The sequence below is a fragment of the Pseudophryne corroboree genome, chromosome 1 (genome assembly GCF_028390025.1).
Source record: "Pseudophryne corroboree isolate aPseCor3 chromosome 1, aPseCor3.hap2, whole genome shotgun sequence".
NCBI classification, from domain to species: Eukaryota; Metazoa; Chordata; class Amphibia; order Anura; family Myobatrachidae; genus Pseudophryne; species Pseudophryne corroboree.
This window is the reverse complement of record NC_086444.1, coordinates 538,817,611-538,836,130: the sequence shown is the minus strand read 5'-3', so window position 1 is coordinate 538,836,130 and position 18,520 is coordinate 538,817,611. Positions and strand designations below refer to the sequence as shown.

Genomic DNA, 18,520 nt, shown 5'->3' with positions numbered 1-18,520 from the left:
AACCCTGTTCCAGCCCTACAACACATCAACATACATGTCTCACTTCTCTGCTTTACTTATTGTGCAGGCACAAGCAACCTTCCAGCAATGTATTCTTGCTCAGCAGGAATGGAAGCAGATTCACCACCTCTGTTACTGGGAGCTGATGTGGAGCTATTCTTTTCAGCAAGACTGGCTGCAAGCTTACCACTATGCTGACCTGCTGTGCAAGGAAAGCAAGTGGTCAAAGGTACATAAGCTTATTTAGTCACATATTTGTTATATTTTATTGCATTAGTGACCTGCATGATCCTTGCTAGCATGTAGCATGTACCAAATGACACTGACCTATTTATTTGTATGGGATATACATTTATTTGTAATTCTGCTGCCTAACTAAAAGTGAATTTACAGATGCAGATCTGGTACTAATGTCTAATGTCCCTGAAATCTCCATCAATAATTACACGTTCACTACTACGTTACATGTCAGATGTCCTATTCATCAGAGCACTGAAGAAGTATTGGCATTTTTGCCACACAGAAACATTAGGATTTTTCTACTTACCTTTATATCCTCTTCTCCAGTTCTATGGGGGACTCTGGTGGCACTGGGGCATAGTGAGTGAAGTGAAGACCCTGGACACTTTCAAAGCTGGCGCTTTACCTCAGGCATCTTTCACTCAATACCCTGACTGGCTGCTATTGAAATAATTTTGTTTTTTTTCTGCTAACTAAGCCCCAAAGAAAAGACAATGTGAAAGGGAGAAGGAACACAGTTACGGCAAATGCTCAACACAAAGCATAACAACCAAAAAGAGCACAAGGGAAGGTCTCCAGTGGCAACACCTGCCGTTGTAAAGATAGATTTCAACAAGCCTTGATCTTCCTGTCAGGATTGTCCCTTAAAGACATTGCATTAGGAGCAGGAATAGTGATAGCCCTTGTTAAACGCATAGTAGAAGTAGAAAACTTGGGAGGAGACTCTCAATTGTCTCTATCAGCTGCTGGCAGCAGATACAGAATCTGATATTTCTAAGGAAATATAAACTTTCTGTCTGGCCAGGTCCATGCTTCCCCCAAAATCTCCTCCAACTCGTGGGAGGATGGAAACACCTCTTCATTCTCACGCTTCCTTTTGTATAGAGCAGTATCATGAACTTCGGAATCGTCCTGCATCTGAAGGAGCTGTATCATATGAATCTTGTCTAGATCTTCTTCTGTTAGATCTTCAACTGCAGCTGAACTACTGAACCAGCATCAGTGCCAGAGGGTAGATGCTTTTATTGCAGGCATTCCAGTAAGAATCATGTCCGAGGAGCAGGTGCTGACAGAAGCCCCTCACCCTGGGTCCAGCAAATAAGGACTCTACTGGACGTCTTCGGTAGCAGCATCAAATAAAATGTGCACAAAATGGCCAAAAAAGTGATCACTAAACACTAACTACCAAGGGGCACATCATTTTAAAAAGGAGATTCTGCACCTTCAAAAGTGAGTGACCCTAAATTCATTTCTCTAATGTTTGTGTGGTTTTTGTCTGGTGATCACATTGGTTGACGGGCAAGATTTTCTAAGGGACACCTCGCTTGAAAGAGGGGTCACTTACTGCCTCTGTGTTACACCCCTTTTAAACCAAAAACCCGGGTCTGACCCAGGGTATTGAATACTGTTCAAACCCGAGTCAGCCACATTTACACTGCACATGGGTGCAGTGTTAACTGTTCAGCCAGCATTTGTAGTTGACGACATCTCCAAGTGCCGGTTATCCGATTCTTCCTATGCTGTTAACCCGGGTCGGATGATCTGGGTCACCCGTGTACACTGTTCCATTACCTGGATCCTTCCCGTGTCCAACCCTGCTTGCTGTCTTGGTTGGATTTCTGGATCAGTGGACCAAAGTTATTTTTTTTTGGGGGACGGGGGGGACCCTTTTACACTGATCCGCAACCTGGGTTAACCTAACAATAACCTGGGCTATTGCAGTGGTGTGAAAGGGGTATGGGGGGAGGGGGGGGTTGAAAGCGCACATTAGAAGATGATTACAGTGGATCAATAATAGCTAGAAATAGTTCTGGTACAGTTAATTATAAAACCATTGTGCGCTGGTATAATGAATACTACTTGTTGTTCTGATTAATTTCATTTAGAGAAGAGCAGACACAATAAAATCTCCCATTTTAAATAAAAATATTGATGGCGTGCCTTGGCTAGCATCTTGTTTAGTGTGCCATGAGTGAAAAAAGGTTGAAAATCACTGTTCTAGAATAATCAGAGACTTAAGAATGAACAGCACACCACATGTCACGATCAGGATATGGTAATTATTCTTGGTGCGGATCACACAACTGGTTCTGTAGAACATACATTTATAGTCCCTGTGCAAGATAAATAGTTTTACCTTTCTTTGCATCAAAATCAACACATTGGCAGCACTATATCTATGTAATGCTGATTGGTAATTATTTTAGTGACTTAAATAACAGCTATTTTTTTGTAAGTCCATTGCTAAATACATTTTAGTCACCATATATATTTCTAAAAGCTATCTCTGCTAAAAACTTTTAGCAGTCAAACCTACATTTTTTTTTCAAATGGCTTTGAACATGGCACACTGCAGGAAGTTATCTCCCAAACTGCCTGAAACAGATATCCTTGCTACAACAAAGGACACACATGTAAAAGTACTATGATTTTATATGACAAAGGTGGAAGATGCTCTACTGAAATGTCTAGAAAACAACTTTATAATAAACTTTATAATGCTTCCATGAAATGACATCCACTTGTAATAAACACTCTATCTCTGATTTTTAGGCAACGTATGTATTCCAAAAAGCAGCAATACTGAGCATGCTACCTGAAGATGCTGTGAAAAGCACAGGAGAAGATATCGTTGCCTTGTTCAGGTGAGAGTGGGTTTCTTTATGTATTAGCATCTTTTCGGAAATCATGAGAGGAGGGCACTGTCCCAGAGAGCTTTCATATGAAGGGCAAGGGGTGAACAGTTGGAGGGTGAAGTGGAAAGCATGAATGGGAGAGGAGAGAAGTGGAGTATCAAGTTTTGAGGAGGGCTGGTAAGCTTTGAGGAAAAAGTGTGTTCTTTTTTTTTTTTTAGGGGATTATTTAAAGCTGGATAGAAAGCATCTTGCTAGCAAACTCTTGGAGGTAGACATGAGAAGACGTGACCAGGGTGGTTGGGTGGTGAGGTGGCAGTTGGAGGAGAATCGCAGAAATGAGTGCCAAATACATATGTAGTGCCCACAGCTGTTATTGTTAGGCTGGCTGCACATCTAACCAACTTTTTATTCAACTAACCAAACGTCCAACATGTCTGACCAACTAAACAATCAGTGTACTCCACACACCTATGCTACTTTTACTTCAGATCACGCAACTTCTCTACAACTGAGTAATTTTGTGATGTCATGTAATACTTATTTTCTACAGCTTTTGCAATTTCAACCCAGTTCTAGTTATCCCAAATCAGGACAAAAATATAATGTTGGATACCCTCTAAGGTTCCAGCAGCCCAGGCTGATGGAACATTAAAGAGGAACACCCAGTGTGTGATCCCCCCATAATAATTTCAAACCAGCCCCAGGTCAATTTGGCACCAGAGCTGGCCTGGGTCCAAGGCTGGCAAAGCTGATATTAAGTGGGAACTTGAATTTTATTTATTTTTATCTTTTACATGCAGCCATAAAATTATAGTCACCCCTCTGGAGTCCTGTGTTTGCCTGTGATGCAGACAGAAATCACCTGGAAGATGGCTGCTGTGGACATTTTCACAGTGCTTTGAACATGCTCAATAGATCTGTTCCTAAAGACATGTTCATATGAAAATATGATTTAAAATAGTTTGTATTGGCATTAGAGCACACCTCATGCCCTTAGCACAACTGTCTGCCCCTTCCTGAGCAGCTGATGCTGGCTGATAGCTGTGGACAAATTCAGAGATGCTTCACTGGCCTCAGAAGTGTGAATGTCCCGGCAATCCTGAGTAACCTGAGGGTTACTTGTATCTTCCGACTGTGCTACTGAATCCATATCTCAATCTGCCCCTGTGTTGCTTCCTATCCTACGATGTCCTCCTATTGGCTATCAAAGTCCAATGACCAGTAGTTGCTGTGAGTGTAAACTGAAAGGATGAAGCTTTAACTGCAGAGTTTGTTATACATTGCACTGTCCCAACAGACTCAATGAGATTCCAAGAGGAGAGTTTCTACATTGGTGGAATGCTGCTGCTTCAATGTTGTGCCGTCACTCCCACCAGTGTTCTCTCCTGCCCATTCTACTTGCTGAGATTCATAGGAGATTCTATAAAACTGGCTCTCTTTTGACCTAGTGACTTCCATGTTCTCACAACGTTGAGGATTAGTAAACTTAGTAAAAAAGAATGGATTGCATTCAAGGAGAAAATAGTGTCAAAGCAACATATGGTTTATGTTAATGCGGCTTTGAGCAGTCTGTATGAATAATGCTGATTTTCAATGTATTGTTTTATTGTTTCAGGCAAGTAGAAGGCTTGAAACAAAGAATTGCTGGGAAATCCATCCCAACAGAAAAATTTGCAGTTAGGAAGTCCCGAAGATATGCAGCTGCTAATCCTGTCAAACTGACTCTGCCAGTCTTGGTAAGACTGATACTGTACATGACATATGTAACCTTTAACTGTGCATTCATTGGTACATTATTCTGTGGTAAGGCTCTTTTATCCATCAGCTGGCATGTAAAATCATTTCTGCAGGCTAATTTCAAAAAACCTATAATAATGTAATATTTCTTGCAAAATAATTGTACTGAAATTGATCCACATGTAAAAAAAGAAAGATAAGATATTGAAAATAAAGGTGACTTTAATGGGACCTGAACACCCAGTCAGTGTGTAAGTTAATGTCCGCTCTATTGCAATAATTTAAAATTTGTACATATATTACATCTTATAAACAGCATCATACATTATTGATTGTTGTTTATGTTTATTATTATAATTATTATTATTATTATTATCCTTTTATTAATATGGCACCACAAGAGTTCTGCAGTGCCTGACAAAGTACATAAGCAGATGAGCAAAACCAGAAAACAGAGACTTATGCGGGCGGTATGTAATGGAGTCTGATATCGCCGGAGGTGTGGGTTGCCGGCCGATTTCGGACATTTTTTTTTTAACCACTTAACTGACTATTTTCCCCCCAAAAAAAACTATTCCCGAAATTCTTTTATTTTCTTTCTTTTTGAGAGAATTAGGTAAAGAACCCTATATATAATTTTTATTTTTAAAGTTTTTTTCAAACCTTGAAACATTGATCGGGAACATCGCAACCATCGGAAACATTACACCATCGCAATGGGGGGGGGGGGGGGGGGTGTTAATTTACACTTCCCCAGCGGCTGCTGTTGTCTGCAGCCGCTGGAGGGGGGGTCCTGCCGTGCTGGCAGCAGCAGTGGAGGGCCGTTGCTGACACTGTTTATCTAACTGGTCGCATCCTGTGCGACCAGGTCAGATAAAGCACTTGCAGACATAGTCTGATCTGATGCGACCATCCCAGGCAAGTGGTTAAACTGCAGAGCCGGCCATAGGCTTAGGCAAACTAGGCAATTGCCTAGGGCATTTGATATGCCTAGGGGCATCATCAGCTTCTGCTGATTAAAATGATATGCGGCATGCCTATATTCTGTGTGTAGCATTTCATATGCAGATACAGCCACAGTCTCACACAGTATATAGGCATGCTGCATATCATTTGAATCAGCAGAAGATGCCTGTGCATCCTAGCCACATAGCAATGCAAATAAGATGCATTTTCATTCAAAAAAATGTGCCCAACGTTAGCATTGAGGCAAAATTTATGAGGACACATCTGTATTCAAGCAGAGGCAGAGGTCACAGTATTAGTGGCAGTGTGAGTGCTGTGTGCATGTGAGTGGGTTGGTTGTGCAGTAGTGTTCGGAATATGTGTAAGGAGCATTATGTGTCTCATGTAAAAATGCATTAATAATGTGCAACATATGTGTAAGGGGCACTATGTGTGTCATTATGTGTATAAGGGCATTAACAATGTGCGGCATATGTGTAACAGGGTACTACTGTGTGTGTGTCATTATGTGTATAGGGGCACTAATAATGTGCAGCAAATGTGTAGGGGGCACTGTGTGTGTCATTATGTGTATAAGGGCATTAATAATGTGCGGCATATGTGTAAGGGACATTAGGTGTAAAAGGGCATTAATAAAGGTTGTCCTAATGTGTAAGGTGCATTATGTTTATAAGGACATTAATAATGTGTCTCATATGTGTAAGGGGCATTACTGTGTGGCATTATGTGTATAAGGTGCTCTACTATGTGGCGTTGTATATAGAAAGAGCACTACTGTGTCGTCTAATGTGAGTAAAGAGCAATAGGGTGTGGTGTAATATGAATAAGGAGCAATTCAGTGTGATATAATGTGAATAAGGGGCTCTACTGTGAGGAGTAACGTTTATAAGGTAAAGTTATACTACTGTGGGATGTAATATGAATTATGGACACTCGCATGATCAAATGTGAATAAAGTTGCAGTACTGTGTGGCGTAATTGTAATTGGGGTTACTATTGTGTGGCCATGCCCCTTGCCAGCAAAAACACATCCCTTTTTGGGCTGTGCGCCAAATGTGCAAACTGTTCCTATTTAAAATATAGGGGTACAAACCCCAAAATAAGGACTGCTATGGATGAGGAGTGATGGTGCTGGGAAAGAGGTGCAAGGTCAGAGGCGGAACCAGCGGTGGTGCTAGGGGGCACCAGCCAAAATCTTGCCTAGGGCATCATATTGGCTAGGGCCGGCTCTGGGTTAAAGGGGTAATCACAAGGCAAAACCATAAGTGATTGCACCTTTAAAAAAATGTCAGAGATCGGCCGATATTGCATCCCGCCCATAGTATAAGACCATGCAGGACAAGTACATGGTATATAACACTACTACATCAATGGTCACAACGCTCAAATAAGCAGCATGGTAGCATCCAATTATTCCTTGAAAATTCAGGTGCTTTGCCAATCTGTACGTAATCTTACGTCAATGATGGGAGTGTTATATTCATTCTTTTTTCTCTTGCGTCCTAGAGGGTACTGGGTTCCACATTAGTACCATGGGGTATAGATGGGTCCACTAGGAGCCTTGGGCACTTTAAGAAATCAATAGTGTGCACTGGCTCCTCCCTCTATGCCCCTCCTACCAGACTCAGTTTAGAAAATGTGCCCAGAGGAGGCAGTCACGTTTGAGAAGCTCCTGAAGAGTTTTCTGCATTTATTTTCTATTTTTTGTTTTCAGGCAGGTCTGGTTGGCACCTCCTTAGGGTTAATGGTCCCGTTCCCCACTGACAGGACACTGAGCTCCTGAGGGTCCTATTGAAAAGCCCCACCACGGCGAGCGTAAAGACCCGCAGCACGCCGCCTCCCCTAACAGAGCCAGAAGAAAGAAGAGTGGTGAATAGGTGGCCGGCGTACCGGTTAGCGGATTGCTGGTTGTAATGGCGGCACAAGGGTAGGAGCGCAGCGCTGACACCGGGAAGACCGTGCACCATTAAGGGGGCGGGGCTTCACTATGAGCGGTTTCAGCAGCTCACCAGCACCATTTTCCCTCTGTAGCTATACACAGACAGGCTGGCAGGAAAGCGCTGCTCCTCCACAAAGACTCCAGATCACCTCAGCGGTACCAGGGGGTCATAGCAAGGGGGACGAGCAATAATAGTATACTAAGCCCTAATGGTGATTAGTTTGCGACCCAGCTAAACTTGGAAATTAGCTATACGGGCGTGGTGTGGCTGGCTCCATCATACTTTAGGTGTCTCTCTAGGGTGCTCTGTGTGGGTTAACTGTGCTTATAACCTATTGTCCTCTGTGTGTGTGTGTGGGTTCTTTCACATTTCACTATGTCAAAGGAGTGTGTTTCATGCACAGCAGAGTGTTTTTCTCACTCGGGTGGATCACTGCAGTGTACTCAGGATAGTACACATTCTCAGGCTAGTGGATCTGAACCTATATGGTTAGATTTATTGAAAGGGATGATCTCAAATATTTCCCATAAATTATCCCAAAATGAGAAGGAGACGCAATACTTAAGACAGTCGGTAGATGACCTGATGAATAGAGAGTCAGTGGCCATTCCGGCATCTCAGACCCCCTGCCATTTGTCCACAGAAGCGTACACTGGCCCAAATCCTGCAAACTGATACTGATGATGATGTATCAGACGTTGAGGAGGGTGAGGTGGACTCGAGAGGGGGGGGGGGGATGCAGCTTTATCACAGGGAATTCAGGCCCTGATAGAAGCTTTTAGAGATTTCCTGCATGTTCCTGACAAAGCGACAGAGGATGAGGAGGAATCTTATTTTAATGTAAAAAAGAAATCCTCTGCTACTTTCCCTGCATCTAAGGAATTAAATTTCCTATTTGAAGAAACTTGGGTTAATCCTGACAAGAAGTTTCAGATCCCTAAAAGGTTCCTGACATCCTTACCTTTTCCTCAGGACGATAGGAAAAAATGGGAAAACCCACCGATTGTTGATGCATCGGTATCTAGATTGTCCCGTAAGATAGTCTTACCGGTCCCGGGGGCAGCCTCCATAAAGGATTTGGCTGACCGCAAGATTGAGACCACTCTCAAGACTGTATACACAGCTGCGTGGGTGGCCCAGAGACCCACTATAGCTTGTGCTTGGATCACTAGGGCTGTTGCAAAATGGTTGGGTAACCTAATTGAGGGGTTAGATTCCTTACCAAGAGGTGAGATACTTTTACTCCTGCACTATGGGGGTCATTCCAAGTTGATTGCTAGCTGCCATTGTTCACAGCTCAGCGATCAGGCTAAAAATCGGCATTTCTGTGCATGCATATGCACCGCAATGCGCATGCGCGACGTACGGGTGCAAAGACCTTTGTGGTTTTGCACAGGTTCTAGCGAAGCTTTAAGTTGCACGGCACAACGCAAGAAGATTGACAGGAAGGGGGCGTTTCTGGGTGTCAACTGACCGTTTTCAGGGATTGTTTGGAAAAACGCAGGTGTGCCGGGGAAAGCGCAGGCGTGGCTGGGCGGACGCTGGGCGGGTGTGTGACGTCAAAAGCCAACCCTCCAACGTTAGAATCAACGCACATGAAGAGTAAGTCCAGGGCTGGTCTTGTTTTGCACAAAATGTTTTTGCAGGCGCTGTGCTGCACAAGCGTTCGCACTTCTGCAAAGCGAAAAAACACTCCCCCGTGGGCGGCGACAATGCGTTTGCACGGCTGCTAAAGACTGCTAGCGAGCGATCAACTCGAAATGACCCCCTATATACAGGACTTTGCAAATTTTATGGTGGAAGCCATAAAAGAAATCGGATTGCTCAATGCACACACCACGGCCATGGCAGTGTCTGCACGCGGTGGCCTATGCCTACTCAGTGGATGTCTGTTCTGCGCAATTACGTTTGAGACGTTTAATCTTTCCGTTAGGAATTGAGTTGATCCAACTTTCATGATGGCAGCTATCGGTGGAAATGTAGGAACAAGAATCTGTGTGTTTCGTGTAGATCATAGTCTGTAATATACCCCCTTTTATATAGACAGTAATGTCCAAAAAATTAATACTTGTTACGCTAGTTTCGAAAGTTAATTTGATATTGTATTTGTTTGAATTGAGGAAGATGAAAAAGTGTTCCAAAAGGTCTGCCCCCCCATTCCAAATGAAAAATATGTTGTCTATATACCGCATGTAGGTTCGTACTTGGGAATATTTTGGGGTCGTTTTCTTACAGATGTGATGGTATGTCGGTTGATAACACTTATTTCTAGTTTATTTTAGCCAAGTTGGTATTGAGGGTTTTGTTCCATGCTTCCCTTTGGGGGTGACTGTGACTTGCCTCGTACGCCTGTTCCCAGGTGACGCGGCTGGCGCTGTCTTCCCCGATGGGATTTGATTACATATTTATGTTTGCTTGTATGAAAAGGCTATGCCAAAATATCAAATTTTGTAAAATAGAAATGTATAAATGATTTGGATGTTTTTCATCATGTCATGCAGCACTGGATTGATAAGAAGGAACAGAATAATATGTTGGAATAACCTTTCCACATATGTGAAATGCAATGCGGAAATGGCCTGACATGCAGGTGTCATTTTGGGTACGATGGTAGCTGGGGGTATTTAAACCTGTGACGCCACGGTGGAACGCATGCAGCGTCGTTGATGACCCGCACACGTCACTTCCGCGGAGACTGAAGTGGACAATCACTTGGACCGCAATGATGCGGCGGTGCAACGCAAGGGACACCGCCACATCACCTCTCCGCCACTTGGACTGTAGAGGCAATGGGTGTCCCCTTTTTCTGGTTTCTAAGTTAGGTGCGGCATGACACACAGCTGGATTCTTTTCAGATACTCCTATAATAAATACAATTTTGGGAATATTGTATAATACGATTGTACTTCCGGGTCATATTATTTGGACCTTTTTTTAACTTTATATGTAAAAAGAAATGGAGATATAAGATTGATGTTGATATTTTTGTATTCAGCTTGTGTTTTTGGAATTCATGTATAATTCTTTTGAACAAAGTGTGTTATTATCTTTTTCAATCATGATGTCATTTCCGGGTATTATCGGATTGGTCACCTCCCAGTTAAATAGTAGAGGTTCTCACAGCGCCCACATGTCTTGACAAAGGCTCCAAATAGAGCCGAAACGCATTGATAGAACTGGGCACTGTGACTTTTTTATCGTGTTTTCCTCATCAGTGACTGAAGGTAACTTTAACATCACTTACCTGTCTGGGGGTCCGGATCTCCCATTCGATGGTGGTTGTTTGGAACTTTTCCCTTTTTTTCTCCTGATTCTGAACTTTTTTATTGTTATATGCTTTTTTTTTTATACATGTATGTGATTCATCCCAACTGTGGGGTTTATGTAATCATACCCTTTTTAATACATAAAGATTTTAAAACTGGTCTGGATTTTTCATCTTGAAAGTTTTTTTGGGACCTTTTGGGACTTATTTTGTATAACCAGTTGTGCCTCTAATGCTGCATGGTCTGTGAATTGGAATGGACTTTTAAGATGATGGATAAAGAAACCCAGATAGGATTTACGCCACTATTGGAATTGTCAGTGTGGTACGCATCCAGAGTGTGGGGACACTTATAGATAAAAGAAACCATTCAGTGTCTATACCTTCCCTGCTTAGAAGTGAGAAGGGTACGCATCCCCTTCCATTCTTTCTGCGGTGGTGGGCACATAAGGTCCTAGGGAAACAAAAGATACCTTTTTACACCTATTCGGTGAAGCTCCATTGTGAGTTGGAGTACGCTGTTCCACCTTCTACTGTTTCCCTATTTGGGGTTCAGTGGGCTGCACAAAAGTCATCTGATTATAAGACATTTCTACACATTGTTTGTTTTTTGCTTTATCTCTTTCTATATCTACTGAAAATTGGGAGTGCATTGCGCCAAGAAAACCGTGAATGGGAGACTAGAATAACGAATGAAGTTACACATTATACACCATGTAAGGAATGTATATTTGGATTAGCTTTCTTTGAGCGCTTATACAAGTCTTTTTCTGTAGTTTTTTTACATTGTTGGATTGTGGATGTGGTGACATCCTTTTGGAAAAAGTACACTTGTTAAAGCAGCTATATTGCGCACATCTCTGAAATTCCATATTTTCTGCAGATTTCGGCCTTGTCCATTTTCTTCCAAAAACAGTTGGCTTCCCTCCCTGAAGTTCAGACGTTCTTGAATGGTGTTCTGCACATCCAGCCGCCCTTTGTGCCTCTATGGTGGCCAGTCCCGGGATTGGGATCGGCAGGATCCCGGGATTTAGGGCCAAAAATGGCCGGGATTCACACAGGACGCTCAGACGCTGCCCGGCTTCCTCCTTCCGGCTCCCCCGGCACAACATGAGGTCACGCTGCGCCGTCAGCCGTGCACTGAGGGAGTGCAGGAAGAGATACTCACCCGCCCGTGGTATACGGTTAGTAATGTGGGCGAGGGGGCGACCACACACTCAAAAGCCAATCCCGGGAATCCCGGGATTGGCCATTTTTCAATCCCGATACCTGGGATTGAAAAAATGGCCTGGGATTGGCTTCCCTATGTGCCTCCCACGGCACCTTGGGATCTCAACGTGGTGTTGCAGTTTCTACAATCTGAATGGTTTGAGCCTTTACAGGAGTTTGATGTAAAGTTTCTTACGTGAAAGCCTGTCACATTGCTGGCCTTGGCTTCGGCAAATCGTGTGTCAGAATTGGGGGCGTGGTCTCCCAAGAGCCCCTATTTGATTTTTCATGAAGATAGAGCTGAACTCAGAACTCGTCAGCAATTTCTTCCAAAGGTGGTGTCTGCATTTCACATCAACAAGCCTATTGTGGTTCTGGTGCTTACTGACACTTCTTCCATTTCAAAGTCCCTGGATGTTGTGCGGGCTTTGAAAATCTATGTCAAACGGACAGCTCGTCACAGAAAATCGGACTCGCTGTTTATACTCTCTGATCCCAATAAAATTGTGTGTCCTGCTTCAAAGCAGTCTATTGCTTGCTGGATCAAGCTTACTATCCAGCATGATTACTCTACGGCAAGTTTGCCGGTTCCTAGATCTGTACAGGCCCACTCGACTCGGACGGTGGGTTCTTCCTGGGCAGCTACCCGGGGTGTCTCGGCCTTACAGCTCTGCCGAGCAGCTACTTGGTCTGGTTAGAACATGTTTGCTAAATTCGGTATTTTGCCTCTGAGGACCTTAAGTTTGGTCATTCGGTTCTGCAGGGACCTCCGCACTCTCCCACCTGGTTTGGGAGCTATGGTACTAATGTGGACCACAGTATCGTCTAGGGCGTAAGAGAAAATAGGATTTTAATGACCTACCATTAAATCCTTTTCTTGTAGTCTGTAGAGGATACTGAGCACCCGCCCAGTGCTACGTTCTTCCTACACTGTCACTTAGTTAAGTAATGTTGGTTCGGCCGTTGCTGTTCCTGTTTCATGTTTGGTTAGCTTGGCTTTCCTCTTGTTGTGTGTGCTGGTTCGGAATCTCACCACTATCCTTAACTATCCTTCTCTCAAAGTATGTCCGTCTCCTCAGGCACCGTTTCCTAGACTGAGTCTGGTAGTAGGGGCATAGAGGGAGGAGCTAGTGCACACTATTGATTTTTTAAAGTGCCCAAGGCTCCTAGTGGACCCGTCTATACCCCATGGTACTAATGTGGACCCCAGTATCCTCTACGGCATAGGTCTGCAAACTCGGTCCTCATTACCCCACACAGTGCATGTTTTGCAGGTCTCCTCACAGTATCACAAGTGAAATAATTAACTCCACCTGCGGACCTTTTAAAATGTGTCTGTGAGTAATTAATACACCTGTGCTGGGTCACCTGCAAAACATGCACTGTGTGGGTAATGAGGACCGAGTTTGCAGACCTATGCTCTACGGACTATGAGAAAAGGATTTTCTGGTAGGTAATTAAAATCCTATTTATTCTTGGTGTGTTCACTTTTCTATCATATATTGCCATTCTCACATCTGTCACATTCTTGAGAAAAAAACATTACCCTGTATACCAATCTGTACCTTAAATGGTCAGGATTCCCAATTGTAAACCGTAACAGAATATGCTAGCATTATACCGTATGAACCCATTTTGCTAATCGTTTCTTGCTTTGTTGCAAATGTATTGCTGTTTGTTTAAAAGAGTACCATGTGATATGTTTTTCCATCATCTTATGTTTCAGGAAATGATGTACGTGTGGAATGGCTTTGCAATAGTCGGGAGAAGGTCTGACCTCACAGAAAATTTGCTGGTTACTATTGAAAAAGCCGAAACCGCTTTACAAAATGAAACAAGTATGTGTAAAGGGTCATTTTATGTTGAAATAGTAAAGCAGTAGACTTGCTCATGTTTATTTATTATTTATTAACAGTTTCTTATATAGTGCAGCATATTCTGTTGCGCTTTACAATTAGAATGTTCATAGTATACATCTATAATATAATGCAGTTAATCTCTCTATTTGACATTACCTCAGATCTACTAGGGCAGCCGCTTATTCAGAATCACATTGACGTTACTTATAGTATTGTACAGTGTATGAAGACCGGCTACAAATATAATCTAATTATATTTATTTATTTTACCATTACAGTTTCATACAATACTTATAATATTTGTACCAAATAATGCATGCTTGAATTTCACACATCTGTCCATCTTAGCAATAATAAGTGTACAACACTATCGCTATTATTAGGGCACTACTATGGGGCATAAATAAATGAATGCTTCGGGTCTTTCTCTAGAAGCATTGGGGCAAAATGTTATTGGAACTCCTGAGTTGTAGTTACGCCTCTTCCCAGCAGCACACACACTGCACATGTTTAGGATATAGCTGCCACTCTGGTCAATTTCTGACCTGTTACTGCAAAACCAGTTGCCAGAGTATTTTCTTTGACTGGGAATGAATAACAATAGCTGCCAGAAAATGGACAATGGCATCATGAATGGAACTCTGTCACCTCTGACTGGCTACTAGGGAATGTGTGCATCATTTGGGATTAGGGATGGACAATTGAAGTTCCCAGAGCCATAATCTGCATCAGTGCAGATATGGCAACTGTGCATCACTGACAGCTGATGATCATGGGGAAGCATATATTTTATATTCCATGAATGCACGCTGAAGAAAAGTCCTGCAGCCGCATTTCTTCAATCACAGATTTCTACTTTTTTATGTAGCTAAGAGATCAGCTGGGGAGATGAGAAATGTTTACTGGGAAATCTAAACGAAAGTGCTAGAAGTCACGCGATAGGTGCCAGCATGGTGAAGTGCAACAACTCAACATGGCCTAGATTTCACACAAGTGAACAGGAGACCTCTGGAAATATGTTGACTCTTGCCAACCGAATAGCGTCCCACAGCTCCGTGATATTTGTAGTTGCAGGATTTTGGGTACAAGCAGACCTGTCCACCAAATCCCATAAATGCTCAGTTGGGTTCATGTCTGAACACTACAGAATTCTTCTCGAACCAGTTCTGGACAACTTGGGTCTGATAACATGGTGTATTATCCTGCTGGAGGTTTCATTGTTGGCGTACATGAAGTCCATGAAGAGCTGCAAATGGTTATCGGGCAATGCAATGTAACGGTTACTAGTCAATGACATGTTCAGGTGGACCAGCAGATCTAACCCATGCCACGATAACACACCCCAAAACATTATGGAACCACCACCAGCATGCAAAGTGCCTTATTGACAACTGGGTTCCATGGAATCATGGGGGTCTACACCACAACTGAACCCTACCATCAGACTGAAATAACTGGAATCATGACTCATCAGTACACTCCACATGTTGCCAGTCCTCCATGTTCCAATTAACAGCGTCATAAGCCTAGGTGTGAGGCGCTGTGTCCGGTGTCATAGTTTTAACAGGGCCATTCTGTTGGGTCTTATGCTGCACTGACGTGCTAGATATATGTCTGTTACCTGCTGCATTGAATGTGTGATTTGAGCCAATATCTCTTATCTGTTACCATAGACTATTCTGGCCAGATGCCAGTGATCACAATCATTAAGCACCCCTGGTTGGTATCTGCACTGTCCATGGAGGGTGGTAGAGCCTTCCATGAGGTATTTCCAGTACACATGTGACACCATATATTAAGGAATGTTGAATGTCAGCACAACTTCAGAAAAGGAATATCCCATCCATCGGACACCCACTATCATGCACCATTTGTATTTCAATAATTCACGTTACCTTGCCATGAGCAGCCTAGCCTGTGTTCATATTTACTCATGAGATGACAGATTACAACTGATGCAGGTGTGGGCATTTCTAAGATGTCACAGTGCGATGGCTTCACCTACCATTTACCTTTATATTTTGCTATCCATTGTCTTTTGGCACTTCAGTGTATTTAACCTCACTCTGGATTTCAATGGGTTATGTCATCCCCTCCACGTTAACTGTTGGGTACAGGGCAAGGTCAACAGGTGAAGTGTAAAGTTCAACAAGTTCAACTCTAATCTCTACAAACACTGAGTTCAGATCTAAACAGGGAGTAGTGGTTGTAGCCCTTTCATATCCTCCTTTATAAATAAGTGTGCCTAGTCCCTACCTACTGCACTGCAGTCTGTCTTTCGAGACCAAAGAAATCGCATAATAAGAAGTTAAGCCATTTTGTCTAGGAACCGAAATAAAATAGGAGAAATGTAGAAGGGGACAGATCACACATACTATGTACCCAGTGTAAATATAGTTTCTGTGTCAAGTGTGTGTGTGTGTATGTGTGTGTGTGTAATGTAATATATATATATATATATATATATATATATACACACACACACACACACACACACACACACACACACACACACACACACACACATATACACACACAATTTGGATTTCTCTTCTGTTCATTCACTTTGCATTTTGTTAATTGATAAAGATAAACTATTAACACTTCTATTTTTGGAAGCATTCTTACTTTACAGCATTTTTTCCACACCAGCCTAAAACATTTGCACAGTATATAGATATATAATATGTGATTATATTTATATCAACCCTTACCTTCTTGAACATCCATTCTTGGATCCCAGAATTGCTATCCTGGATTTAAGTGGTTAAGTACATCTTGAGTGTATTCTTAATTATTACACTAAAAAAGAAATAGAATGGACACTGTAGTATGAATCTGCAGTGATATTATGGACACTTCATAGCCATAGGTTGGACTGTCATCTGGTTTATGTGGATGTAGTAAAGATAAGAATATTACGCACACAACTATAATACATCCTCTTAAAACTAAGACTAGTGGCTTCATTTTCAGATCCAAGTGAATTCTTTGGAGATGACCAGTGCCTTGTCCAGTTGCTGAAAGGTCTTTGCTTAAAACATCTGGGTAGATTATTACAGGCTGAGCTTTGCTTCAATCAAGTGACACAGAGGTATGTGCAGATATATAATGCACTTTACATATTGAATTTTATAAACAAAACTTGCATTCTGTTTTGTGAGTATACATAGTATAGTAGTGGTTCACAAACTGTTTTATGTTGTGAGACATCTAATGTTACACCCTTTTATGATTTGTTTTAGTCTTTTAACATCAATATTGAAATCAAAACTATAATCCTTTACAAGTTGAGTACTGGAGCAAATCTTGGATGAAGATTTCATTTTTAATATAAATATATAGTAGCTCATATATAACCATACTCCTTAATTTTAACTACTTTAGTAATGTGTTTTCCCATATCATCCAATTTCCAGTGACACGTCAAGCATGTATTGTCTTTTCTGTCGCATGTTGTCTATTTAGGTGTATGTAATACGCAGCAAATGCCTTCTCAAATAACACTCGTGTTTGACTTTTCAGTGAAAAGAGGCTCAAGTATGACCACTACTTAATGCCTTTTACCTACTTTGAGTTGGGACTTCTATATAGAGAGCAAGGTTATACAGATAAAGCCATACGGTTCATTGAAACTGCAAAGTAAGTGAGGTTTTCTCTATATCTTTTATCATTCAAAGTAGTAAATGGAGATCATGCAAAACATTTTTCAGTTTATGATGTCTGTCATATATTGGCTTGCCATAATTTCCTTGTAATTCAGAACACCTATGATTTACGCAGGTTACGTAGCTGATTAAAACCAGGTGAATACAGACTTGAAGTCAGAGGGAGGGCGCTGCAGTTCTTCTGTAGCGCTACAGCGCTATGCTCCACCTGTGCCCTATATATTTTCTCTAACGTCCTAGTGGATGCTGGGGACTCCGTAAGGACCATGGGGAATAGACGGGCTCCGCAGGAGACATGGGACTTTAAGATTCTGGTGTGCTCTAGCTCCTACCTCTATGTCCCTCCTCCAGACCTCAGTTAGTTTGAATCTGTGCCCGGACGAGCTGGGTGCTGTTCAGTGAGCTCTCCTGACCTTGCTATAAGAAAGTATTTTGTTAGGTTTTTTATTTTCAGGGAGCTCTGCTGGCAACATACTCCCTGCATCGTGGGACAGAGGGGAGAGAAGCAGCCCTACTCTCTGAAGATAGGTCCTGCTTCTTAGGCTACTGGACACCATTAGCTTCAGAGGGATCGTACACAGGATCTCACCCTCGTCGTCCGATCCCAGAGCCGCGCCGCCGTCCCCCTCGCAGAGCCGGAAGACAGAAGCCGGGTGAGTATGAGAAGCAAAGAAGACTTCGAAATCGGCGGCAGAAGACTCCGTTCTTCACATGAGGTAACGCACAGCTGCAGTGCTGTGCGTTACCTCATGTGAAGAACGGAGTCTTCTGCCGCCATTGCTCCATACACACCTCACATACTCCGGTCACTGTAAGGGTGCATGGCGCAGGGGGGGCGCCCTGGGCAGCATATGGACCTCTGTTGGCAAAAGAAAACATATATACAGTTGGGCACTGTATATATGTATGAGCCCCTGCCAAAAAGATATGTATTTTAGCGGGACAGAAGCCCGCCGTCGAGGGGGCGGGGCTTCTCCCTCAGCACTCCCCAGCGCCATTT

The 18,520-nt window shown here is 42.7% G+C and overlaps 1 protein-coding gene across 4 annotated transcripts in view; it reads left to right on the top strand.

Annotated features, from left to right (window-relative positions):
* Window positions 1-18,520, top strand: part of TTC39B (tetratricopeptide repeat domain 39B) — a 214,380-nt gene that overhangs the window by 179,804 nt on the left and 16,056 nt on the right. For all 4 annotated transcript variants that reach the window (XM_063914072.1, XM_063914071.1, XM_063914073.1 and 1 more), the window contains 6 exons: window positions 68-229; window positions 2,794-2,885; window positions 4,492-4,612; window positions 13,720-13,831; window positions 16,829-16,946; window positions 17,378-17,494. In XM_063914072.1, the coding sequence (XP_063770142.1) occupies window positions 68-229; window positions 2,794-2,885; window positions 4,492-4,612; window positions 13,720-13,831; window positions 16,829-16,946; window positions 17,378-17,494 (722 nt within the window). The remainder of the gene's footprint in view (window positions 1-67; window positions 230-2,793; window positions 2,886-4,491; window positions 4,613-13,719; window positions 13,832-16,828; window positions 16,947-17,377; window positions 17,495-18,520) is intronic.